The sequence below is a fragment of the Ahaetulla prasina genome, chromosome 4 (assembly GCF_028640845.1).
Source record: "Ahaetulla prasina isolate Xishuangbanna chromosome 4, ASM2864084v1, whole genome shotgun sequence".
NCBI lineage: Eukaryota > Metazoa > Chordata > Lepidosauria > Squamata > Colubridae > Ahaetulla > Ahaetulla prasina.
The window spans coordinates 113,858,547-113,886,002 of NC_080542.1; the positions used below are offsets into that span (position 1 = coordinate 113,858,547).

At 36.1% G+C, this 27,456-nt stretch overlaps 1 protein-coding gene across 3 annotated transcripts in view; it reads left to right on the forward strand.

Moving 5' to 3' along the window:
- COL28A1 (collagen type XXVIII alpha 1 chain) overlaps positions 1-27,456 on the forward strand; it is a 96,971-nt gene that overhangs the window by 67,152 nt on the left and 2,363 nt on the right. For all 3 annotated transcript variants that reach the window (XM_058182190.1, XM_058182189.1, XM_058182191.1), the window contains 14 exons: positions 1,467-1,538; positions 2,520-2,588; positions 4,081-4,149; positions 6,909-6,977; positions 7,464-7,532; positions 14,527-14,595; positions 17,597-17,665; positions 19,313-19,381; positions 21,355-21,435; positions 21,619-21,654; positions 22,311-22,347; positions 25,224-25,778; positions 26,186-26,355; positions 26,493-26,721. In XM_058182190.1, the coding sequence (XP_058038173.1) occupies positions 1,467-1,538; positions 2,520-2,588; positions 4,081-4,149; positions 6,909-6,977; positions 7,464-7,532; positions 14,527-14,595; positions 17,597-17,665; positions 19,313-19,381; positions 21,355-21,435; positions 21,619-21,654; positions 22,311-22,347; positions 25,224-25,778; positions 26,186-26,355; positions 26,493-26,721 (1,663 nt within the window). The remainder of the gene's footprint in view (positions 1-1,466; positions 1,539-2,519; positions 2,589-4,080; positions 4,150-6,908; positions 6,978-7,463; positions 7,533-14,526; positions 14,596-17,596; positions 17,666-19,312; positions 19,382-21,354; positions 21,436-21,618; positions 21,655-22,310; positions 22,348-25,223; positions 25,779-26,185; positions 26,356-26,492; positions 26,722-27,456) is intronic.

The window sequence follows — 27,456 nt, forward strand, 5'->3', positions numbered from 1 at the left end:
GGGGAACAATGGTGGCGTCCAGCTTCCGCCTTCACTATGAGAATCTTGATGACATCACTTCCCTTGACTTCCTGGTTGACTAACTGTACTCTGGACTCGTTGCTCCTGTGAGTGCCCCTGGTGGATCCGGAGGAAATTATAAGGATACTGTGCTTGCCTGAGGATTTTAAAATTTTTTTAAATGGCAAAGGTCAGAGACCAACTGCTGGAGAAATGGAGAATTCTGGAAAAGTTATCTAATATGGACAAGAAACTGGATGAAATAAGAGCAGAAATTGTGACTATCCAAAAGGATTTTAAAGGATACTCAACAAGTCTCAGCAGAAAATAAGCAGAAAGTGGAAGGTCTGGAGGGTGAGATGCGGGCAGTGCAGAAAAGAGGAGGCGACAAGCAATGCTGTGCTTGGACTACAGATGGATAAAATGTCTTATTTTCTTAGGTTTCAAAATTTGGAAGAAGTGGACCAAGAAGACTTGAGAGATGTTGTGACTAAACTGTTGGGAGAATTTCTTGGGAGAGGTGTTGATTTTATGAATTGGGATGTGGATCGAGTTTATAGAGTTAATTCACAATATGCACGCACGCATGCAGTTCCTAGAGAGGTTCATGTCAAATTTGTGAAAAGAGAGACGAGAGATGAAATTCTTAGAAAACATAGGAGTGGGGCACTGACTTATAGGGGCAGGAGATAGCCATTCTGAGGCAGATTCCCAGACAGGTACGTGAAATGAGAAAGAAATATTATTTTTATCAAGCAAATTGTACCAGAAGGAGTGGGCTTCAGATGGCTGATGCCAGAGGATTGATGATTTTCCGGGAGGGCATTACGAAAAAAATTAGTACAATTGCGGAGGCTGCGGCCTACGTGGAGGAACACAAAGCCCTCCTGGATTTAGATGACCCAGGAATTGAAGAAGGGGAGGTTATAGACCATGGGGCGGAGGCGGCTGCCGCTGTTGCGGCCCTGGAGTTGGGTCAGGCTGAACCCAGAGTTCTGAGATCCAAAACTAGGAAGTGACAAAGATATTTGGTATTGTGTTGGTTTTCCTTATTCTCTTTCGTATGATATTCTGATTATTCTTGACCCTTCCTTATTGTGTAAGATTGAAACTTAGCTACTTCGTATCACCTGCTTGCCATATGGCTGTTGTATGTGTTTAAAATTTTGAGTAAAATTCTTATCATGTATAAGAAAAATGAAAATTTACCATACCTGATATGTATTTGCATAAATTTTTTTTGACCAATAAAAACTTTTTATAACAAAAAAAAAAAAAAAAAAAAAAAAAGAAAACACCTGGAATTTAAGCCTATAAAACCTCTATCACATATTCACTGATTTTTGCCCCCATAGCATGACTCTGTTCTAAAAGTATTCTTAAATAGAAGTTGTCAATTCAGATTGTCTTGAGGTAGATTAGCTGTATGCTAATATTGCTTTTCTTTTTTTAAAAAAAAAAATCAGGGTGAAGAAGGTCAGAAAGGTGCCCAAGGATTAGATGGACCACGAGGTGTTCCAGGCCCTCCAGGACCAAAGGTCTGTTTGGTGCATTTCTCAATTGTTACTATATTATGGCATTCAGTATTCTGTATGCAGATTATTAAATACAATTCATACAATGCACTTTTTAGATAACCTCCAATTATTAAAAATAGCATGTCTCTTGGGGAATGTAAGTTATAGTCCAGCATATATGAAGAACATTTTTCTGGAAAAGGCTGATAAAACATAAATTGATTAACAAATTATGAAAGTCTGGTGAATTCCACTGCTATCATTGTAGTTGCTTAGCACCAACTGGATACTAGTTCAAGGATTTCTAAAACTCATAAATCTCAGAGTAAGAACAAAGATCAGTCTTATAGATATAATATCAATAAGATATATCCTACAAACGAGTTTCTTAACTTATGAATGAACAAAAAGGAAAATATGGAATTAAAATATGTCTGTTGAATGTTAGCTGCTTTCCAATAGATCTAAGAGAGGAAACTGCAATTTAAGTGTCTTAATCCAGAATTTTGAGATGATTTGTAATATTCTGCTTATTATTCTGATTCAGTGGTATTTATAATAAAAGAACCAATAACATAAAGGTAGCCAATTATGATAAATTGAGTTCCACTGACTTTAGGGCTGCACTGTGATTTGGATTTAAAGGTGAAAAGATATTTCAGAGTGTGCATGCTTAGAAACTCTATGCAGCTTCTGAGTTTCTTAGGATCATGTTTTTCCAGGGAAAAGAGGCAGGAACTGTAGACAAGTATTATATAAGCATAGTCATATCTCCAAAAGCAGTATTTGCCTTTGACTCTGAAATCCTGCATGTTTTCTACAGATTTTATAGTATGTTTGAAATATTACAGACCACTGTAATATCAGCTGACTTAATTCTGCACTAATAAAAAGAGTCTATAAAGAACTGAAAGAGAGAATTTTATTTTCATTGAGTGCTTAAAATACAAATAAAAAATGTTTTGATATCCAAATACATAAATGGATTGGTTTTTTTTTTAGGGAGAATCTGGAATCAAAGGTGACATTGGTCCTCCAGGACCTTCAGTACGTGGGCTACCTGGCCCCAAGGTAAATAATCTATTGGCTGTTCATAGGAAGAATACTTAACCCTGCATGGAAGTAGAGTCAAGAAGCACAACCAGGAATATTAACTCTATTTTTATTCTAAGACTACAGTAACAGAATCTTGTCAAGTGGGAAATATTTCTCCCCCTTTTTTTTACTTTGAAGAAAACTAGGGAGTATATCCCTTTGAAAACTAGGAAGGGACCCTTTCCCACACTCTTGCTCCTTCTGTGGGCTGAGACATTTTTTTTACATGCAGCTCTCCCTTCCGTCTCTCAAGGACATTCCCATATACCATTACATCTGAAAACAGGAACTGCCAAAAGAATAAGCATTAGTAGTTTACCGCAAAAAAAAAAAAAGTTGATACTTTAAAAAATACCAAAAAAGGAGCTCAAGGTTGAAAGGGAGAATTCTTAGTGCTTTCTGAGCTTGGTTGTTTTCTTGCAGACATTTCATTACCCAAACTAGGTAACATCATCAATGTTAGACAGTGATTAACAGTGTCTGCAAGAAAACAATAAGGCTCAGAGAACACTAAGGATCCCTCACGTTAAAAAAATAACTATGTAATGGCATATGTTTTAAGAGATTACAGTCCCTTTCATCAAATGTATGGATCATACAGACTCTGCTAAACAAATAATTCCCTCAACACTGTCAAACTATTTATTAAATCTACACTACTATTAATCTTCTCATCGTTCCCATCACCAATCTCTTTCCACTTATAACTGTATGACTGTAACTTATCATTAAGTGTTAAATTATACCCTATGACCATCATTTGTGTTGTAAATGTTAAATGTTGTACCTTGATGAAGGTATCTTGTCTTTTATGTACACTGAGAGCATATGCACCAAGACAAATTCCTTGTGTGTCCAATCACACTTGGCCAATAAAAAATTCTATTCTATTCTATTCTATTCTATTCTATTCTATTCTATTCTATTCTATTCTATTCTATTCTATTTTCCTAGTATTGCACCAATGCAAGAAAGGAAAAATAATAAAGAAGGATGTAAGAGAACTGTAACACAAGCATTTTTCATATATGTATGTGAAAACAAGAGATTAAAAGAATCCGAAGGGGGAATAAAACATTAATGGATGCAGGGTAACATAGAAATTAGTATATGGCTAACTAAATCTATCACAGTGCAAGGTATTCTTAAATATCAAACTAAATGGTCATTAAGACTAGTTTGAGGCACAAGAAGTATCTAATGGATTTTAAACTTCTGTGCAGAACTGTCAACATTGTATCTTGAAGCAGGATTAGTGTCTGCAGGCAGCAGGGAGGTATAAAACATATGAAATATTTTTTTTTTATTTGTAGTTTTGGAATTGTCATAATTGGTAGATGGATTTTCTCCTAGTCATAGTTTGAAACAACTTCTCATCAAAATTGTTCAAAGCAATACCAAGTCACTTTCTTAAAAAATAACCAGACATTATGCAATTGTTTTAATTTATTCATATTTCTATGTTTAGGGTGAACAAGGATATCCAGGCCCTCCTGGAAATGATGGAAGTCCTGGACATACAATTATGGGACCTAAGGTAATAAATAAATCAATATGGCTTAAAATCAGCGAGCGAAGAAAAGAAATATTCTTTTAATTAATATCTGGTGATATATCTAGTATCTTTTTCCCCTTTTGGACAGCTTTATTTTTCATATTACATTTTAGATTTCTATTTTCTAATATCCATTTGCTTAGTGATGTACTGTCTTCTATTTCAAAACTTACAATCCAATGTTATTCTTATTCTTAAGTACTTAAGAGTAATTCAATTTCCTGAAATTTCTGAAATATTTACCAGCTGATGCAGCATATGGTTGATTATAAATTTGAGTCTAAAACATTGTTTTATTCAGGATAATCATACTACATACAATAAATAATAAATAATACAGTGAAACTAGAAAGCAAATCAAACTTTCAGATTTTCTGTTCACTCAGGTTCTTCCATCAATATTGTTTAACTTAGCTTCCAGTTTCTCATAGACATTCACACTGTTATTTCACAATGTGGATTCTCTTGTATTTTTGAAAAAAAAAATAAACATTTAACAAAATTCATAGGCTGATAAGCTAATGAATGAAACATAATTAAATGAATATTTGTAACAAAAACAAAAAATAAATGTCCTTCCATCCTTAATGCCTCTGTGTCCTACATCTCAAATATATATGTTATTTATTACCATCATACTACAGTATGATGCACTGGCTACCTGTGGTCTTTCGGGTGCGCTTCAAGGTGCTGGTTACCACCTTTAAAGCGCTCCATGGCTTAGGGCCCGGGTACTTACGAGACCGCCTGCTGTTACCTCATGCCTCCCACCGACCCGTACGCTCTCACAGAGAGGGTGCCGTCCGCCAAGCAATGTCGGCTGGCGGCCCCCAGGGGAAGGGCCTTCTCTGTTGGAGCACCTACCCTCTGGAACGAACTTCCCCCCGGTTTGCGCCAACTACCTGACCTTCGGACCTTTCGCCGTGAATTGAAAACTTATCTATTTATCCAAGCGGGCCTGGCCTGATTTTTAATTTTTTAAATTTTTAATTTTTAATAATTTTATATGGGGTATTTTAGTCTGGCTCAATTTGACGGTTTTAATTCGGCCATTTATTGAATATGTATTTTAATTGCTATTTTAATTTTGTATATTTAAATTGTTTTAATCTTGGCTGTACACCGCCCTGAGTCCTTCGGGAGAAGGGCGGTATAAAAATTTAAATAATAAATAAATAAAAAATAAATAAAAGTAGAAAATTTGTTAGCAGTTTCAGGGAATTTGATAGGTGTTCTCCTCTGTCAGACAGAGTCTGAGAAGTTATAGCTACTAAAAATTCAGCTATTTCATATGTAATTTTGATGCCACACTCTGCCAGGACAAATAGAATATATATTCCTCTCTATTTGGAAAGCTTTTAGAAGAAACATGATTAAGATAAATCCTTATATTGCACTATGGTGCGTATACTCTATTTCAGGAGAGCACAATAGCTTTATTTGGAGAGATGTAGAAAACGGAACATTTAAACTTTTGATCTTGCATACTTGAAATGACACTGTCTACATTCAATGAGGTATTCTGACCTAGTGTTGGAGAATAAAAAGCACAATTTCCGAAAAATTGTTCTAATCTCAGGAGGAAATTATTGGACAAAATACTCAGTTTTTAAGAATAGGATGTTCAGAAAGTAAAAACATATGTTTGGCAACTCAGTCCTGCACAAGACCTTGGAAGTCAGAATACAGAGATTTTGCCCTTAAATTTCCTTCTTCACTAAAAGAATTAATAAGAAATTGTTTGATATATGAAAGATTGGCATCCTTCCAGAGGGATTCTTTGGTACATTCAATATGAATTTTGGCTTTCTCTAACTCTCTTGGAAAGTACCTTTTCCAGTATTCTACCATTTTTAAACTAATAATGTCTCTTCAAAATATAAGCAAGAATAGGAAACTAATCTTAAATTAGTAAATTAGATTTACTAATTTACTTAAATTAGATCACTAAATGTGATCTAATGTTATTTAAATACAAGAAACCTGTTTATTACATTTAACACTGTTGATATGATTGATATTTAATTGTTTTATTCCTTGAAATACCATTAACATAATTTGGCAGCAACATTTGACAGGCTTCTGGAAGTGATAGGTGGTGACACTACTTTATTGCAGGGGTATCAAACTCAAGGCCCTGGGGTTGGATCCGGCCTGCATGGTGCTTGGATCTGGCCTGCAGGGCCACCCTGGAAACAGTGAAGGACTGGCCTGCAGTACCTCTGCCAGTGAAAACCCTCCCAAATTCCATTTTTGCTGGCAGAGAGTTGCAGGAGGCCATCGGAGTCGAAAACGGAGCTCAGGAGCCTGTTTTCTCTGGCACCACAGGTGCCCCCGACACAAGCTGGCCACATCCATCCTGGCCACATTCACTCTGCCCCCCCGCCCTCCCCCCCAGGTCAAAAACAACCATGATGTGGCCCTCAATGAAATTGAGTTTGATACCCCTGTTTTATTGTAACACTTCTAAAATTTCTGTGGATTCCCAAATGATTTAGGAGACAATTGCTCCAATGCCATACATGATTATACACTCTCAGATTAAAGAATGCATTTATTGCATCATAATCTCACATGCTTTTCCTAATAGCATTGTTCAATAAGAGGTTATACCTTCTTTCTTGTGTACTCCATACAGAGGCACAGCTTTCTATGCTATGACACAATATGCTGCCAATAGAACTATGACATTTCAATGTTAATGAAGAGAATTTATATTAATGCTTATGATTTGTGTTCAGGGTGCTCCAGGTGTTACTGGACCTCCAGGACCACCCGGGGCCAAGGGAGATGGCTTTCCTGGTCCGCCAGTAAGTGAAATTTCACTTGTACGTTCTTATCCGGCATTTAAGGATAATAAATGGGGTTGTTAATGTTTTCAATTACATATATAGATACATACATGCTATAAGAAAATTATATTACAGCCTTATACAGGCTGTGAGCATATATAATACTGAGCCATGATTTTTAATCATGGTTTGTTTGGTGTGCACATTGTGTTAAGCCAAAAATAAACAAATCATATTAGGTTTTAATGGTAAACTGCCATTGTGGCATATTGCCCCCAACAATCTGGGTTAAAAAATTTATTCTTAGTCCTCTCTCCCCAGGCTTTTCCCCAGATTTTCCTGGAGACACCAGGAATTGAATTTGGGCTCTTTTACTTGTAAAGTGTCCCCTTCTCCTGAATGTCTCCAATTCAAGGAAACACTCTGGCTCATATAAAACCTAATCCCACCTCTGTTCTCTATTGTTCTGTAAAGCTAATTTGCCTGTTTCTTTAACTCTGCTAGGGATCTCAAGGATTGCCTGGCTTTCCAGGACCAAGAGGCCTTAAAGGAGCTGGTGATCCGGGACAAAAGGTGCAGATGCAGCAGTCTAATTTAACTTTTGAAATATATGTCCTTATAAATTTCAATACTTTTCTGAGAAAGCATCTTTTGTAAGGTATAGACAATCCAATGGACTCTTTGAGTAATAAATATATCTCTTTGTAAAAGAATCAGAATAGTCAGATGTAATTAATAGAATTCTATAGCAGTGTTTCTCAATTTGATCAGCTCTAAGATGCATGGACTTCAACTCCCAGAATCTGGGAATTAAAATCTACACATTTTAGAGTTGCTAAGAGAAAAATTGTTTTACAGCATTTTTTGACAGCTGTAAAGCTGTTTGGCCTTTCATTCTCGTGTAATATTTGAGTGGATTTCTACAGTTCTTTGTGTCAAATTAGCATTCTAACAGTGTCATGTCATTGGGAATTAGACCTATTAATTATACACAGCAAAGACTTGCTGTTATTTGTGGTGACAAACACAAATTGCATTTGTATAGCTACCACTTACCATTTACTTCCATGTTTTTGGTGCTACAAGTGATGTTCTCAGCAAATTTTAGAAAAATCAAAACTTTCGTGAGTAGACTTTGGTATTTTTGCAAGACTTAAATTTGAGAGTAAACTCTGTCTCTAAAAGACAAATATTTTAAGTTGTCATGTTCTTTTAATTTAGAACATTCTCTCAAATGTGATTTGCCTTTAGCTATATGAATATAATTTGCATCAAGGAAAGCTGTTGATATTAATATACTTTAAAAAGCACTACACACATTGTATTATAAAGAAAACCGATATATGAAGGAGAGGTTATCTGGGGTAGGAATGAAATTGTATTAAGTGGTATTGCAATTATGTGAACAGTTTGATCTATGATTTGTACCAAGGTACTCAAGCAGTGTTTCTGGCTACTCTAAAATATGTGGACTTCCTAGAATTCCCCAATCAGCCTGAGAGAGTCTGGGAATTGGGAAGAAGTTCACACATCTTATAGTTGGCCAAGATTGAGAAACACTAAGCTAAAGCACAACACCTATTGCCTTTGAGACTAGAATGTAGCATAACTGCAAGAAAGACAGGGAAAAAAGGATTGAAGGGCAGGAAGGAATACTATGTCTTTTTTGTCATGGGATGGGATGTCTTGCATGAGTCAGATTGGTCTGTTTTCCCTTGTAGCCCAGCACTGCCTATTTTGACCTTCCTCAACCTCAGGATTATATTTCTCATCACATCATCTTACACCTCATGTTGGAAATGGCATGAATCTAGGGATCTAGTCAACCTAGGGATTTCTATGCTGCAACATTTTCTTCATGTCTCTTATTACAGACCAGAAGAAACACCGGCATAAGAGCTTAATTTTACCATTCTTATGCGAAGTCTCTTCTCCTTTGCCATCATTACTAATTAACTTTTCATTTTGCTTGTGGATTATTTTTCCTCTTTGAGGCACAGCATTCACTCCATGGTGTGGGAAAGTGGGTTCCTGCCTGGTTTTATTTATTTTTTTGTTTAGATCTTGCTATATTATTTTTATAAATAAATCAAGGTGATGAACATATCCAACACATTTTCCTCCTTCTGTTTTCCTCACAACAGCTGTGAGCTAGACTAGAATGAGAAAGAGTGACTGATCCAAAGTCACTCAGATGGTTTTCATGGCTAAGGTGGGACTGGTCGTCCTCTTTCTAGCTTGGTGTCTCAATCACTAGACCAAACTAGCTTTTATGGGTCTTCTCCAGAAGTTTTCCTGAGCCTTCTTGATTCAGAATGTATATGGAGGCTTCTGCTGGTTTAGCCAATAATAGCAATAGCAATAGCACTTAGATACATATATACTGTTTCATAGTGCTTTGCAGCACTCTCTAAGTGGTTTACAGAGTCAGCATATTGCCCTCAACAGTTTTGGTCCTCATTTTACGAACCTTGGAAGGATAGAAGTCTGAGTTAGCCTTAAGACCATCAGTATCAAAATGCCTGGCATATGTCTTCCCTTGTTGTCTTCAGAAAGGCAGGGTTTTTTTCTCTCATGCATGAGAAAACAGAGATTGTCTCCTTCTGCACGGAGAAGAACATGTGAGGGCAGGCTTTCTTCTATTTAGCTCAGCCTTTGAAGGTACCCTACCTTCAGAAAGTAGGAAGAAAGCTGAATCCAGAGTTATAGGACCAGCTGGCTAGTTGAGGAATTCTAGGAACTGAGATCCATGCATCTTAAAGTTGCCAAGTTTGAGAAATATTGCATTAGAATATTGCCTAGGAATCCCCAGTTGCTGATTTGAAAGGAATATTCCATGTTGCTTTCCACTAGGACAGCAATACCAGTGGCCTCACGGTACATAGACTATAAGGCAATACTTTTTATATCAGGATTACAGATTTATTTTTATTTATTTATTTATTTATTTACATTTATATCCCGCCCTTCTCCGAAGACTCAGGGCGGCTTACAGTGTGTAAGGCAATAGTCTCATTCTATTTGTATATTTACAAAGTCAACTTATTGCCCCCCCCAACAATCTGGGTCCTCATTTTATCTACCTTATAAAGGATGGCTAAGTCAACCTTGGGCCTGGTGGGACTAGAACCTACAGTAATTGCAGGCAGCTGTGTTTTAATAACAGGCTATCTTACAGCCTAGAGCCACCAGATTTTAAACTGCATACCACATAGTTGAAGCATCCAGTCTAGGTTTTGGATTTTAATACTTTTTCCCTAACTCCTGATTTTGTAGTATTTTAATTAATGAAGTTCTGCAAAATTCAAAAGCTTGGAGACCATGTATCTCATTTTGCACTCAGATATGGATATTTTTCTCCATGAAATAGTACATCATCATCACCATCACCATCATCATCATCATCATCATCATCATACTAATAATAATAATAATATACTTATTGCTATTCTTTTTTCAACATGAATATTGTTTTTCTTCTCTCACTATTGATATTGTGTAAGGATAAAAATCCAACAAATCTTTTTTGAGACGACCCTAATTTTTAATTTAAATTGCACTGCTTTAATTCCCAGATACTTAAAATAGCTTTCTTTAACTGAAAAGCCCCATTAATAAATTTGCATACAAGTCAAGCTAGAATGCCACTAAATTTTGCAGTGTAAGAATGTTCCTGAAGATCAGTTGGGGCTCTGTTTTCTTGGCTTGAGAAATGGCTCACAGAAGTGGCCAGCAGAGAACTGGAATTTGATGTAACAGAGACTCAATTCACACCAAATTGCCTGTGGGATGCATGAACTGTATGGGCACCGCCTTGTTGTCAAGGCATGGTACACACTAGAGGAGCATAATTGCAATCACAAATGAAAATAAAATGCATAACTTTCAAGGAATGGCAGCTTAAATAGCAAGTAGTGGCAGAGGCTCTACAAAATTCTGCCTATAAACCAGATCAAAGACCTATACCACCAACATTGTCCCTAGAAGATATGCTAGGCCAGCTGCTGAAAGAATGTCTTTTTAAATGGTGACCTCTCAGGTTTTGGCTGAACTCCCAGAAAGAGCAGACTGGCTGTTCCTCACTCCAGGCATCCTATTAATCTCACGGTTACTAATTATTCAGAACTGCTGGACTGGCTCAAAATAAGTTTCTATCAGAAGAGACGGATCAGCAATTATGATGGAATGCTCTCTGCTGCATCCAAATCTGGTGGATAAGTTAGAGGGCTTAGGATGTAAAGTATGAAAAGCATAAGAACCACAGTTCTTCAGCCTCTAATGCTAACAGTGGGGCTGGCAGTAAGGAATGCAGTGGGTGGAATTTTAAAATTTGGACCCAGCTATATAATTGTTCTGATAGGTACATGCAGCTACATGCATTTATACATGACTATATTTATGGACTATAAATATATCCACTATGCTGTCATCTTATTTATTTTAAATGTTGCTATTTTCTTTATTATAAAGCATTCAAAACACTCCCATCATCACTCATTTTGTATCTGATGGTGGAGGAGAAAATCTGGCTGCTATTCCCTTGGGGGGAAATCATTTTTATAGCTGTTTTGTGTAAGTCATTCAGTCTTTTGGAGTTGGGGACCTAGAAATTTAATTATTAAATAAATAATAAAAAGTTAACAACAGTAATGAAAAAATAAGATATTTTTTTAAAAAAAAGCTATGTCCAATGAAAAGCAAAATGGAAATACACTTCTCTTTTTTGGTATTACTTAAAAAGACATCCTAATTCTAGTTCTTTATGCAGGGCTAGATCAGATCTATCAAATCTAGTTGAAGAGGCTGCACAGGCCAGATTTGGCTGGTTCTGCCAGACAAAATGGGAATGATGTTTTGCTCCCTCTGCTCCATGGTCATTTCCGCTGCATGGTCATTTCCGCTGCCCTGCTTATGGAATGAGGGGAATTTCTGTGCAAATGAAAATAGATATAAAATGAAATGGATAGAGAACAACTATTTTCCAAGAGTTCTGGCAAAGAGGATTGAATGTCCAAGGGGGTTGTTGTTGGAATTCTGTGGTTCACAGATGTGACTGCTCATTGAGTCATGACTTTACTATGGCTGCATTTTACAGATCCAGGGAAGAGACACCCAAGGCATGCAAAAAGAAAAAAAAGGGGATGTATATTGTGCAACTAATTGGTACAAAGCTTGCTGGGAAAATATAATAGTAAGCAGCCTTACAGTATAAAATTATTTATACTGATTTTGAGATATGTCAGTGGAAAGCAGCTTCTCGCAAGCAAGAAGTCATAGAATTGTAGCTTAATATGCACTATGTTACTCATTCATGGCAACTCTGCAAATGTCTTCAGATGCAAAATTATCTAAATAATTTAGGAATCATTTGGCTCCACCTACTGGTAACATTTAGCACATTGAGAATCTCAACACAAGTACAGGTAGTCCTCAACTTATGGACACAATTGGGACTGAAACTTACATCATTAAGTGGGGCAGTTGTTAAGTGAGTCATATCCAATTTTACAACCTTTTTTGCTGTGGGTTGTTAAGCAAATCATCATGGCTGCTAAGTGAATCATATGGTTGCTAAGCAACTCCAGCTTCCTACGTTGACTTTGTGCATTGGACGCCAAGTGATCCCGAGACACTGCAAGCATCATAAACGTGTTAGTTGCCAAGTGCCCAAATTTTGATCATGTGATTGTGCGGATATCCTGACGGTTGTAAGTGCAACTTACACATTGTAAGTCACTTTTTCAATATCACTGTAACTTTGATTTGCCACTAAATGAATGGTTGTAAATTGAGAATTACCTATAATTAATGCTAATTATAATTGTTACCTTTACTCAAGCTATTTGAAGTTGCTTCCTTTGGAGTTATATTAGGTTTTTATCCCAGCTTTATATGTGTGCATGTGTATCACACAAGGTATACCTAATACTCTCTTGTTTCTTTTCCTCACAACAACCGAGAAGGATTGGTACCCATGATATCATATTGCAGATCCCTAATTTCAGTGTAGAAAATATTTGTCTTAAATTAGTCCGTATCAGCATGTATTGCAGATTGTATATAACATAGAAAAATGGGATTAAAGTAAATGCACAATCAAAACTCTATCACCAATTGTCACAGTGCTAAATTCTTTTGAAGTAGTATGAGGCTTCCTTTGTTTGAATCATTAAAAGAACTACTGTGAAGAGATAATATACACTGCAGACAGTCTTAATTAATCCACATCCTGCTCCTGGCATTTTCTTTATCACTAGGTTTTTAGCACATGAAAAGTCTCTGTGTGGGAGAAAAGTGGTTTGAAGTGATGACAAAACACAGAGAACTGGATAATGGGCTCCTCTCTCCATTACTCATTTGGTTTCAATAGGTGTCTTTCAACTTCAGGAATTTTAAGATGTGTGGACTTCAACTCCCTATCCTGCCATGCTATCTAACAAATTCTAGAAGTTAAAGTTTACAGGTCTTTAAGTCCCTGAAGTTGAGAAACACTGGATTAAACAAAAACTGGAGCAGACAGGACAAAAGAAGCACAGAGAAAATATATAGAATAGGGGATAGCTGCTATGAAGCATTAAAGTAGCTATAGTAGTATATGAAGTATCTGTACCATGAGATAGTGCAAAGCATCTGGAAGTTATTTCTATAATAAATAATTATCTTCATTTTATTCTGATTAGAGTTTTAACTGAATTCGGCTATCACATAGTGCATTTCCATTTTCCAAATATTTCCAAATATTGGAATTTACCTTTCCAAAAGTTAACAGAGCTAAAATCAGAATAAGGGTATTATATTACACATAAGGTTCATCTGCTTGCAAAGCTACCTCCAATATCTTCATCTTGAAATACTGTTTCCCAAGGTATCTATGATAGATAGCTGCATATGGTAATATCCAAGCCTTGCACTTATAGCTTGAAGAATCTGGTTTTGAAGTGCAGCATACACTTTTTGAAATTAAATACGAATAAATTTAGCATATATTTTTTCAGAGAGCATTGCCTCTGCGACTTGCTATGGTAGTCTAAGGCACATAAGCTCAGTTTTCTATCATATCACAGCTCTGTTTTCAGAAGAGGGAATCCAGCATTGGATTCCCAATTCCTGACAGATGTTGCAGATGAAATTTTTCTCTACCTTGTCTTTGTAAAGACCCCAGATAAGGGACAATGGTAGTGCTGGAAGAGACTTAGATCTGAATGATCCAATTCCTATTTGTTTTATTGATGTAAGCTGCCTTATAAAGTACTGCTGGCTGAGGAATCCTGGGAGTTGAAATCCACAAGCCTTAAAGATGTCAAGTTTGAAAATCCATGGCTCTAAATCACTAAACACACCAATTGCACATTATATGAAATATTTGGCTTTGCTTTTTTTGACTGAAATGCCATATATTACTTCTAATATATGCTTTGCTTTGAAATCACACTTGGCTTATGAGGTTGCAATGAGATTGCCTTTATCTCATATCTTCGTCCCTCCCTCCCTCCCTCCCTCCCTCCCTCCCTCCCTCTCATTCATAAATGTATATGATTATAATTCCTTTCTAATTTCTTTCTGTTAGGGAGAACAAGGAGCACGAGGACCACCAGGGCCTCCTGGACAAAGAGGAGTGGGAATACCTGGGCCAAAGGTCAGTGAGATGTTCTTTTGATTGCTGGGTAAATGGAAGTAAGGAGTGTGAGGAAAATATTTCAACAGGGTTCAACTCTATTGGATGCTCTCTAATAAATATTTGGAGAAAAATCACATCATTTACCAGGTTTGATTCCGATGCTTTACATCTTACACTCTCCCCTCTGGTCAGTCCTTACTCCAATGCCTCAGCTTTTCCTCACCAGAAAAATAGGACCACTTCATATTTATAGTCAGTAACAACTTTAGTGAATGTGCCCAGCTTTTGCAATCTTATTTGTACTCTAAAGTTCTGATAAAAAATATAGGGTTTTTTCATACTGTTCAAGAGTATGAAAAAGAGAACATTGTATGATTCCAATTTTAATATTGATTCACTCCTTAGCTGCTGTTCTTTTGGAAAACTTTAATCATAATGTACATTTTATAGATCAGAGCACTCTACTTTGACCATTTTATTGTTATAGTTTCAACACTTTTTCCACCTGTTTTGAGAAATAATGAATACTCAGATTTAGACAAGATATTGGCAGGAACAATCTTAAGCTTGGATGTCTCCCCTTATAGTTAGTTCTTTTTCTGTTTTCTTTCCATGAACTTGTTTCATCTTGTCCCCAGTCTACAAGAGAAACAGACTTAGTTAACTAGCATATTCCTTTTTATTCCAACACAATCCAAGGGCAGCTTGGATTCCCCTTCCTCTCTCACACATGATCATGATGAAGCATTGTTCATAACCAATTTAAAATATTCTGTTTAACTCTGGCCATACACAGAAAAATGGATTTCATTGATTATCAGAGCACATTGACCCAAAGAATACACTAGAAACCTTCACTTCCCATCTAGGTAACTGCCAATATTATATGTTAGAAGAGAAAAAGCAAAGCACAAATGAAAAAAGAAACAGAAGTGATCTGAAAATGCGTAACAATTACATAAGCAGTCCTCATATTGCAACCTAATTAGGACCACAACTCCATTGCTAAGTGAAGTGATCATTAAGCAAAACGTAATTGCCTACTTAGTGACAGTAGTTCCTGGAGTGGTTATTAAGTGAATCACTTGCAATTGATAAATGACACATCATGTGACCTTGTGACCTGGAAAAGTCATAAATGACAATCACATGATTGCAATATATTGCAACATTTATAAATGTGCAATAATTGCCAAGCAACTAAATTGTGATCTTGTGAATGCAGACACACTGTGACAGTCAAAAATGCAAGGACCAGTTGTAAATCACTTTTTCAGTGTTGTTGTAGCTTCAAACATGGTTATTAAGCATTGGCTATTTGTAATGAGGAGGAGGAAAGGAAAATAGTGATATTTGTTAGATTTATAACTTACTTTTCCTCCAAGAACTCAAGATGATGTATGTGGGGATCCTTTTTCTTTTTGTCCCCACAAGAGCAACTCTGTGATTTAGTTTGTGCTGAGAGTCACTGAGTGACTAGTCACTGAGTGACTAGTGCAAAATTACAAGTGAATTGAACTGTTTACCTACTGTGCATATTAGATAAAATCCAAACAGAGATAAAAGACCAGGCTTACTATGCAAGATTTCAAGGAAACTAAAAAGAAAGACGTGGCTTCCAAGCATAATCAGGATATTAGTAGGATATGAGTCTTCAGCGTAAGAATGTATGAGTATTTATCCTTGTGATAATACACAATGTGTACATTAAGCTTAAGGTTGGCATCTGCTAGGGCAATGGAAAACAAAATTATTTTATCAAATGTAAATCAAAATAGCCTACAAGAAACAAAAAAAGGAAGCAAAGGTCTTGCTGCAAGGAGCATAATATTGAAATATGTACAAAAACATAGAGAAAGCACTGGACAAAATAGGAACCAAAGCACTTGGAAAGATGGAAGGTTTTAAATACTCAGATAAGAAAAGCCAGATAGAGGTCTGTATATGTTAGTACAATTATGGATGAAGTCTGAGTTGCAAAGTGCTCCAGCTACCAAAATAGCCAATGTAGTTTTGGGTTGCATCAATAAAAGTACAGCTTCAAAATCAGAAGATGTGATAATATCACTCTATGTGCACTGCTCATACTACATTAGGAATATTGTGTTCCATTTTTGTCCATACAAAAATAGTTTTGTGGGACTAGAAAGAGTGTATAGTAGAACAAGAAAGATAATAATGGGTTTGGAGGCTGAATACTATGAGAGGTTAAAGGACCTTGGTAAGTTTAGCCTAACGAATGAAAGGTTAAATGGATATGTATGATACCAGCCATCCCACAAACTGTATAAAGGGAGGTCAGTCGGAAGAAGGTGTGGACTTATTATTCAGAGCAATAATTACCCAAAGGGTAAGATAAGGACCAGCATGTGGAAACTTAATGGAGAGAGATCAAAACTTGAAATAATATTTATAGTTATTAAACAGTGGAATATCCTATCTCTAATATCCTATCCTATCCTAAAACATCACTCAAAGATTTCAATGAAAGATTGGACTTTGTGCAAAATGGCATGAACTTACCTCTACAGACTAGAAGTCTTCAAAGTCCTTTCTAACCTGTGATTCTGTGATTCTAAGGTAAATCAAAAAAGAAAGTCACAGAGTTATATCAAACTAAGATGGGGTTGATTAAGCGATCAACGGTATGGATGGTCTGGTATCTGATGGGAAGATTTTGGTTTGTTTTTATACTGTTGTTTTTATTGATTGTTATGAATCAATAAAATGAACCTAGAATCATTATGTGAAATACACTGTCATATAACTTTGGTCTCTGTGTGTATGTGTGTGGGTCAGGGCAGGAATAATTTTGATGTTTGTGAAATATATAAAATTTTTGAAGAAAATCTGAAGATAAGACCAGCAGAATTTACTTTTCCTTTGATATAATCACATTGTATATTTATCAAAAAATTTCTGATTTTCTATTTTTCAAAACTGGCTGGAAGATTTCTAGTGAAGTTTAGGGATTTCTTAAAATTTTTTTTCTATTCCTCCTCTCCCTTTTCTTAAATAGGGTATTATGGGACAAAAGGGTTTTCCTGGCCCGCCAGGTGCACCAGGAGACAGCATACAAGGAAATAAGGTAAGAATATTAATGCTAGGGAAGGCTTTTGAAAGTAGATTATTTCTCTCATGCTTTGTGTATTTGTTTTATTGCTACCATTTCCTGTAAATTTAAAAACTCCAACTGATAGACAGATCTCAAATCAATCACAATTATATCAACTTAAATTCTTAAATATAGCTTAATAGGATGGCCTGTGCTTTTTTAGAGGATAGTCCAGCGTCAATAAAAAGATTGCCAAGAGGTCTTCTTCTATGTGAAAGTATTTCCTGTTTCAAGGTGGGGAGCTACTTGTTTTCCAGATGTGTTTGAATTAAAGCTATCAAATTCAGCCAGTATGATTTAAGGTACAGATGTTGGATCCTGTTATTTGACAGTATTTGGAGGTTAGCAGATTCATGCTCTCTATGAATTTAAGACCAAGAAAGACAAAAATAGATACTCTAAAAGTTCTAATCAGTACTAAGCATTGACGTTCCCATTATGATAACATAGCAGCTAGTCCAAATTTGTGTCAATGCATATGAATTAGCATATGCAAATGAAAACCTGCTGAAATTTAGACAATCTTAATTTTGTGGAGTTGATTTATAACTATTAGGGAATTATTTAATTGAATATATGTTTGAATATTAGTATAGACCATCCTTACCTCTCATTCTCTCACTTGCTTTTGTGTCTTAAAACCCAAAGCCAAACAGTAAAAATGAAATAGAAACCATTTTGCCTCCACTTTTATTTATAATGACCACAAATGCCTTTCTAATTTCTTTAGAAAATTTGTAATGAGAAAAATAGTGATGAAAAGAACTTCTCCAACAGTTTCTAGAGGGCAGAATTCCTTGATAATTCTGAATTCCTTATTGCCACTATTGTTGAAAAAGCCCAAAGCAAGGAAGTTGGTTGCAGAGTTTTATTTTTATTTTTTTGCAATAGATGCAGAGATATTTGCATCTGTCAGTTTTCTGGGGGAAATGGTCTCATTTAGCCAAAGGGATATCAGAGTTCTGGCTTTCCTTGTATTTTTGTAAAACCCCAATGATCACTGTTTGGAGATTTTTCAAAAGAAAACAGAAAATTGCTTGTTGTTGTTCAGTAGCTGTATTATTATAAAACACCTATGTTCCAGTTCTTCGGCCTGTAGATATGAAACTGTTCCATGGAAATACAAGTCCACACACTGAATAATTATTTGATTTTTGTTTGTATTAACTCAGTAGCTCTCTAGACAATTGACCTCAAAGGTGCTATTGAGAGAAATATAATAACTCAAACCTCATAACTATGGAGAAGGTTCTTATATGTTTGCTTTCTGTGACTTTAATAAAGATAATTATTTAACAGACATAAACTTATGTACACAGAAGTCGAAGCTCAAGAGATATAAAGCTGAACATTCATTGGAACGTAAAATGACATGGAATCAGGCTGAAGACTCTACAACTCTTCATATAGCTCTATATTCTTAATTTCCATCAGTTCAGTTGGCAGAGCCTGTAATCGAACATTATGGGAATTGAAGGGCAGCCTTTTCAGGATCTACAAAATCTTTTCTTCTAAATAAATACAGAAAAGCAAAGATTTCTTTAGCCTGCTCAATTTTATGGTATAAAATAGATCTTTTGCAAATATAAATTTGGAATTAATCTTATGTATTATTTTCAGGGAGAGCAAGGAATTCAAGGTTCATCAGGACCAAAGGGCTCCGTAGGAGTTGGATTACCTGGTCCAAAGGTAAGAGGTTTTCTCTTTAGCAATCAATTAGATTAAATATTCATGAATACTTTATTTAGGAATATCCTAATTATTAACTGATGGCACTTTTTCAATTAGTTTTCTGAATCAGAATTCAGATTGTTTGTAGGAAAGTTTTCTTACAGTTTTCTGTTTTAAAAGGGCAAGTATAGACATGTAGTCTTTGATTTACAACCATTTATTCAGTGACCATTCAAAGTTACAACATTGAAAATATGACTCTCAACCAGTTGTTACATTTACAACTAGCACATTATCCCCACAGTCATGTGATAAAAATTTGATGGTTTGGCATCTGACATGTGTTACAATAATTGCAATACCCTGGGGTCATATGACCATCATTTACAACCTGTCCAGTTGGCTTCCAGCAAACAAAGTCAATGGGCAAAGCCAGATTAATTTAAAGACCACATGATTCACTTAACAACTGAAGTAATTTTCTTAACAACCATAGCAAACAAGGTCATAAAAATGGGTGTAAATTACTTAACAACCACCTTGCTTAGCAATGGAAATTCTCATCTCAATTGTGGATCTAAGTTGAGGACTACCTGTATACATATCAGAATTTCTTCCTCAGTTTTTATTCAGGATGAATTCTAAAAATGAATGAGCATTTTGTCTCCTACATTAAATTTTGGAAACAATGGGCCATGATTACAATGGGCAATTTTATTGTGTTTCTTGAAAAACATATCAAAGCATCTCCTGCAACAGAGGAATAAGGCAGTTATTATGCTTTTATCATAACATTCTTTCATTAATCATGTAATCATTTACAGTGACCAGTTTATTTATTCGCTTGGACTGACGTGTTGCTGATTCCCATGGGCTCTGAATGGCTTATAAATTGCCAAAGATAGTATTAGAATCATTGCATCACTTCTGTTAACTTCTGTTGGCAATGTTATCTCTAGCTTAGGCTAAACAATCACATCTCTAGAAGCTTTCCTGAAGAACCAGGTTATTCATTTTTTTAGGTTTTCTTTTTTGCATTCTGTTAAAGATGGAAACAGACTCAGAAAAACAAAGAAAGTCTTCCCAAAGTTCTTTAAATTCAGAAGGAGGTTTCAAGCTTAGGAAAATATAGTAAAGGATGTCAATGGGCAGTTGGTACCTGATTCAAAAAAACAACAAGAGACCATGAGTTCAAGTTTCATCTTAGCCATGAAAGCCAGCTGGGTAACTTTAGGCTTACTCTCTCTTCGCCCAATCCACCTCACAGGGTGATTGTTGTGGGGAAAATAGGAGGAGGAAGGAGTGTTGGATATGTTTACTATCTTGAGTTATTTGTAAAAACAATAAAGGCAGAATAAAAACAAATAAATAAAATTCTTACAATAAAGATGTCAATGTCCAAGTTACATTAAACTATATTCCTTATTTACAATATGTACTTCAGTATTAAAAAAGGAAGTTAGACCAGCACATTGGTCATTACTAAGTAGAAGGCTACAGGAGTTGATGGAATATCTACAGAAGTATTGCAATCAACACAAGAGTCAATAAAGGTTCCAACCAAACTGTGCTAGCAAATCTGGAGAATGACCCAGTAGCCATCAGATTGGAAAAGATCAATTTACATACCAGTATCATGCAAAGGAGACAGTGCAAACATTACTAGTAATGAAAGTCAAGGAGCATAGTGAAAAAATGCTGTATTGTGGCTAAACCTACAAAAATTACTTACTAATAAATAATTAACAGGTTTAAAGAAAAAAGCTAAATATCAATTGTACTTTGTAGCAGTGATTGTGCAGAAAGATGCTAGGATAAATTATTTATATCTATCCTATTGCTTTTATATAAAGTTCTTTTGATTTGTTTGATTTGCATAACCTAATATCATTATTCATCAAAAATAATAACTTGCATTGATTATTAAGATACTTTGTGTTTATCTTCCTGTCATTCATTCATGTAATTAAAAGAATGTTCTGTCTGTTTAGGGTGACTATGGAGAGAAGGGAGAGCAGGGAAGGAGAGGTAACAAAGGAGAAATTGGAGAGCCTGGCCCTCAAGGACCAAGGGTAAAACTTAAATATTTCATATTGGCTTGAGTCTAGATTAGTCATATGAAGAGTATCTTATTGAAATCAAAAGGATTGTAATATACCTGACTTACTCTGGAGCCAACCCTTATTTATATTACACAACACAAACTATATGTTGCAGAAGACTATGAAATAATGTGCCATTGTTTTATATTTTAGGGATTTTCAGGACAAAAAGGTGAACCTGGTCTTACTGTAAGTACATCTGTCATTTGTTGACATCAAAATATTATTAAATATTAAAAACCACAATTAGCCCAATTTAGGTATTTCATCTGAATAGGTGTGAAACTAGAAAGTGTACAATCAGCCCTCTATGCTATTTCAGCTTAATTTCAGCTTAATAATAATCTCTTTCAGGTATTATGCCAGCAGACACAAATAATATTTCATTCACTATTGGTATTCACTTAGAACACACATTCTGAACAGTGCTAGATTGGAATTTACCAGTATTTCTAATTTATTTGCATAAATCAAATTGTAGAATTAAAGCCATATTTAGGATAATATATATATTGATTGTTTCCAAGTATACAATAACACAGTTAGCTGTTCCCTTTTTAACAAGCTTTCATGTGGTGGCAGGGTATATTTTCTGGTAAATCAATGAATGAAGAGAAGTTATATTTTAAGTTTACTAAGAGAGAGTTATGTTAGTCTTATTGATTCAGGGACTACATGGGTCATTTGCTGGTTGGGGTAGTCAGAGAACATATTTTTATCCCCGTCTCCTCAGTGATTCAATTAAACATACTGTAAAATGAATGCTTACTGAAAAACTGCTTTTTAAAAACACCTGTGGAATTTCTAATTCTGAAAGACCAAACTAAGGTCTTGTTCTCTTCCAGAAAGAAGAAATAATCAAACTCATTATGGAGATATGTGGTAAGATCTACTTAAGGAAAGAAATTATTTTACTGTACAAATCACTTTTGCTTAAAGAATTTAAAGTAAATCTTATCAGTATATATTGCAATTAAATTTGTTGAGTGAAAGAAAAATTAAAACAAAAGTCTGAACAAACTTCATGTTGGGCTTTATATTGACAAACGAGAGTATATAGTAGTACTTTGGTGCTCTCATAAAATGGTTGCCCACTCTAGCTTCTAAGTCCTATCATCCCAGATTATCTCTGTTTTTTCTGGGCATGTAAGGAATATTTGTGTGTTAAAGAGTACTATACAAGAGGAAAAGAATTCTAGTAGTGTTATTATAAATAAGAATGGATACCCTTACTTGGTCTAAAAGTTGCACAGTTATAGGAATTGTTGATAGAATAACTACTTGCATATTATCAGAGAAATAAGTATTGGAGATTATAATTAAATGTAAAATTTGTGCATGTTAATTTACAGGACTTTTTTCAAATTTGGGAATTACCATTGTAATACAAAGTGACTCTGTAAAGTGAAACTCTATATTATTTCTCTGTGGTGAACTTTGGTGAACTAGAGAACACAAATTTCTCTAACTTGTGAACTTTCACTAGTTAATCATCAGTGTGCGTGCTATACAATCTTCTGTCTATACAATCTTCTGTCTAATAGTAGATGGGCAGTTTCAAAACATTGCCTTTTTAGGAGCTGTGGTGGCACAGTGGTTAGAATGCAGTATTGCAGGGTAACTGCTCACTGCCTGGAGCAGACTCAAGGTTCACTCAGGTTTCCATCCTTCCAAAGTTGGTAAAATGAAGACACAGATTGTTGGGGAAAATATGTTGACTCTGTAAACTGCTTAAGGAGTGCTATAAAGCAGGGGTCCCCAACCCTCAGGCCACAGACCACTACTGGACCTTGAGCCATTCAGAATTGGGCCATGGAAGTGGTAGGCAAGTACGCACAAGTAATGGGCAAGTGTGTGTGCATATGCTCCATTTGCGTGTGCGGCAGGCACATGTGCCTGTTATTATTGCAAATGGAGCTATGCGTCCACAAGTGCCCACTCTAATGCAAAATCATCCCCTCTCCTGCCCGCAAAGCCAGAAAGGTTGGGAAATTCTGCTGTAATAAAAGTATAAATATAATTTGGATATATGAAAAGAGTAAGTAAAAAAAGGAATGTTAGGACAGGGATGGTAGGAACACAGGTGCACATGCATGCCCCTTACAGATATCTTAGGAATGGGGTGAGGTCAACAGTAGACAGTTTAAGCTTAAAGTTTTGGGGGTTTGGGGAAGAAACTACAGAATCAGGTAGTGCATTCCAGGCATTGACCACTCTGTTACTGAAATCATATTTTCTGCAATCGAGTTTGGAGCGGTTTATCTTGAGTTTATATATCATGAAGCGGTATACAGGTCTATGTGCTATTCCAAATGCTGTTTATGAAATCAAACCTGAATCTGATTCACTGCAGGGGTGTCAAACTTGATTTCATTTAGGGCCACATCATTGTTGTGTTTGACCTTGGGGGGCTGGGGTGGCTTGGCCAGGGTGGATGTCGCCAAATCGACATCACTTGTGTTGGGGATGCCTGTGAAGGCCCAAGCGCTCTGCCAGAGAAAACGGGCTCCCAAGCTCCATTTTCAATTGCGATGGCTTCCTGCAACCCTCTGCTAGCATAAACAGAATTTGGGAAGGCTGCCCTCAGCCCTTGTGATGCTCCGTTTTTGGCTGTGAGGGGATCCCGCAACCCTTTACCAGCGAAAATGGAGCTTGGGAGGGCTGCACATGGCCCCTACAAGCTTTGTTTTCACTGGCAGAGGCACCATGGCCACCATGGCAGAGGCACCTGGCCTCTTTCCACCATGGAAACTTCATTGTTTCCAGGACAGCCCCATGGGCCAGATCTAAGCACTGTGTGGGCCAGATCCAGCCTCTGGGCCTTGAGTTTGATACCCCTGATATAGAGTCTGAAAAATACATGCCCACATGACTAAGCTTTTTTTCTATTTTTCAATTATCCATTGGAGGGGAAATAGGCACCTTTTATCTGTTTGTTTATAAGATTTGACTGCCCAGTTTAAACACAATTCTGGGCAACTGATATGACAAATGCCTCATGTTATTTCATGCAGCTGCTTCTTCAAAAACACTACACTACTAACCAGAGCATATAAAACATTTGCTAGACGAATTCTTGAATACAGCTCGACTGTTTGGAACCCATATCACATTTCTGACGTCAATACAATTGAACGTGTCCAGAAATATTTTACAAGAAGAGTTCTCTACTCCTCTGATTACAACAAAATTCCTTATGCCACCAGACTTGAAATCCTGGGTTTAGAAAATTTAGAACTACGCCACCTTCGACATGACCAGAGTATTACTCATAGAATCATCTATTACAATGTCCTTCCTGTCGAAGACTACTTCAGTTTCAATTGCAACAATACACAAGCACACAATAGATTTAAGCTTAATGTTAACCGCTCCAATTTTGATTGCAGAAAAGATGGCTTCAGTAATAGAGTTGTTCATGCCTGGAATACACTACCTGACTCTGTGGTCTCTTCCCAAAATCCCCAAAGCTTCAACCAAAAACTGTCTACCATTGACCTCACCCCATTCCTAAGAGGTCTGTAAGGGGTGTGCATAAGAACACAATCGTGCCTACCGTTTCCTTTCATTATATCCAATTAATATAGTTATTACATACTCATATATATGCTTATATATTGTACAATTATTTCATTATACTTATATATACTGTGTGACAAAATAAATAAATAAATAAATAAATAAATATTTCAAGTTTATTAGTTCTTGGAAAACCATTCACATGCTTAACTTCTTATTCTATCTACCACTTATTTCAGGCTGTGGTGTTAAGTGCAGAGAAAATCCTTTGGAGCTTGTGTTTGTGATTGACAGCTCTGAAAGTGTTGGGCCTGAAAATTTTGAAAGGATTAAACGGTTTGTAAAAACTATGATAGATGCTATCACAGTCAACCAAGCCACAACCCGCATTGGCATCATCAATTTTAGCCTCAAAGTGGAGGTGGTGTCCACGCTGCAGCAATTTCCTATCAAAGACAATCTGAAAAACGCTGTTGATGCAATGCAATACTATGGGGAAGGCACATACACTGCTACAGCTATCAGAAAAGCCATTGATATATTTCAGATGGCTCGACAAGGAGTTAGAAAAGTGGCAGTGGTAATAACAGATGGGCAGGCAGATCAACGTGACCTACATAAACTGGAAGAAGTGGTGAGAGATGCCCATGCGCTCAAAATAGAAATATTTGTAATTGGAGTGGTACAGAAGACTGATCCCAACTTTGAAAATTTTCGAAAAGAAATGGATCTAATTGCTACTGATCCAGATAGTGATCATGTCTACCAGATTGATGACTTCATGACTCTGCAAGGTAAGAGTGAGTTGCCTTTACTTGAACTACGGTATGAAATTCACATGGCTAAACTGTTGATGCATCACACCATTAAATATCTGATGACAAGAAATCTTTATGAACCTTAATTGTCGGCCATCCTGGGAAAACCAGACACAAAACAAGACTAGATGAGCTAAATCCACTTTATTGTAAGGTGACACTGACAGAATCTTGCAGATCCACACTCGAGAGAGAGAGAGAGAAAGAGAGAGAGAGAGAGAGAGATCACATCTAATTTCAAGTAAATCCTATTTATATCTATATCCTCTCTCTCTCTCTCTCTCTCTCTCTCTCTCTCTCTCTCTCTCTCATCTATCTGGGTAAAAATATATCACATATAAGTAATTCATATCTATATGCAATTTTCTTTTTCATATGTTTAGCTCTTGAGGAGAAGATTTTCAAACAAATTTGTGAAAATGATTTAAATTCCTATATCACCAAAATGCTCAGTTCAGCTCTTTCTCCAAGATTTGAAACCAGTGAACATGGCAGTCGGGTAGCCAAAATTGATCTTCCTGGATCATACACCCCTCCACTTCACCCAGAGACTGTAAGTATTACTAAAAAGGACATTTACAGGAGGGACAAACATTTAATGATAGAATTAATTCTTTCTGCAAATCCACAATCTTTGAATTAAGCATTGCTAAATTTTGTTACTGATTTTTTTCTTTATTGTAAATATAGTTTTCAAAGAGACCCAGTGAGAAAGAAGCATCATATTTGGATCGGGATCATAATGTTACCTCAACCACTTCTAAATATATTTCTGAACATCATATTCAGCCAGTCAGCCAAGATTATTTGGAATCCAGCACTCATAATCCGAATTCAACAGTTGTGTCTAATGTAACTAGACATGTGCAACCTACACCAGCTGTGGTTCCGCTTCCTACAGTAATACATGTTATGAAAGGTATGGAAGTATTCTAAAGCAGAAGAGATAAAATTGATATGCAGACTTAATAGAACAATTTTCTTTGTTCTCAGAAGAATCTCATAATTTCTAGTATTAAAAATCAAAAAGACAAATTCACAATTGCTTTGCTTCTATTTTTTCCTTTCTTGCCTCTCCATGAAAAGTTAAGGTAATCAGGGAGCCAGAGCCTAAGATGGCAGCAGGTGACATTAGGACTCATCACTTGTCCTTGGTCCTTATGAGTCAGAACTTGTACTAGAGTGCAGCTAGTCCATGAATTGTATTATAATCTCATGGAAACACTTAGTAGAAGACAGAGGACTAGCTAGCATTGGCATATTTCTATATGCCAGCCAAACCTTGTACAGTAGCTCACATTGTAAACTCATATGGTCAGCTATACCTAGCTGTTGCAAACCTTCTTTGAAACTTCAGTCTTTACTTGGTTATAATGATGAACACTTCCATGTCTTGTAAACTTTAGGACGAACGTTATTCCTTTTGAATAAATTATAGTATAAGTACCCAGACCGTGCTTATGATTACATTTTTCAATTATTGAGACTCAATTAATGATTTCGATGGTCAGCCTGGCATGCCATCAACCAGTGTTTTCTATCTGGCAGCAAAGCTCAGGAAACAGTTTATCATGAATAAATGATAAGTAGTGTGTACAGACAGTCTGGGTTAAGAGCTTATAGATAACTTGTATTTATGACCAGACTGCCTATC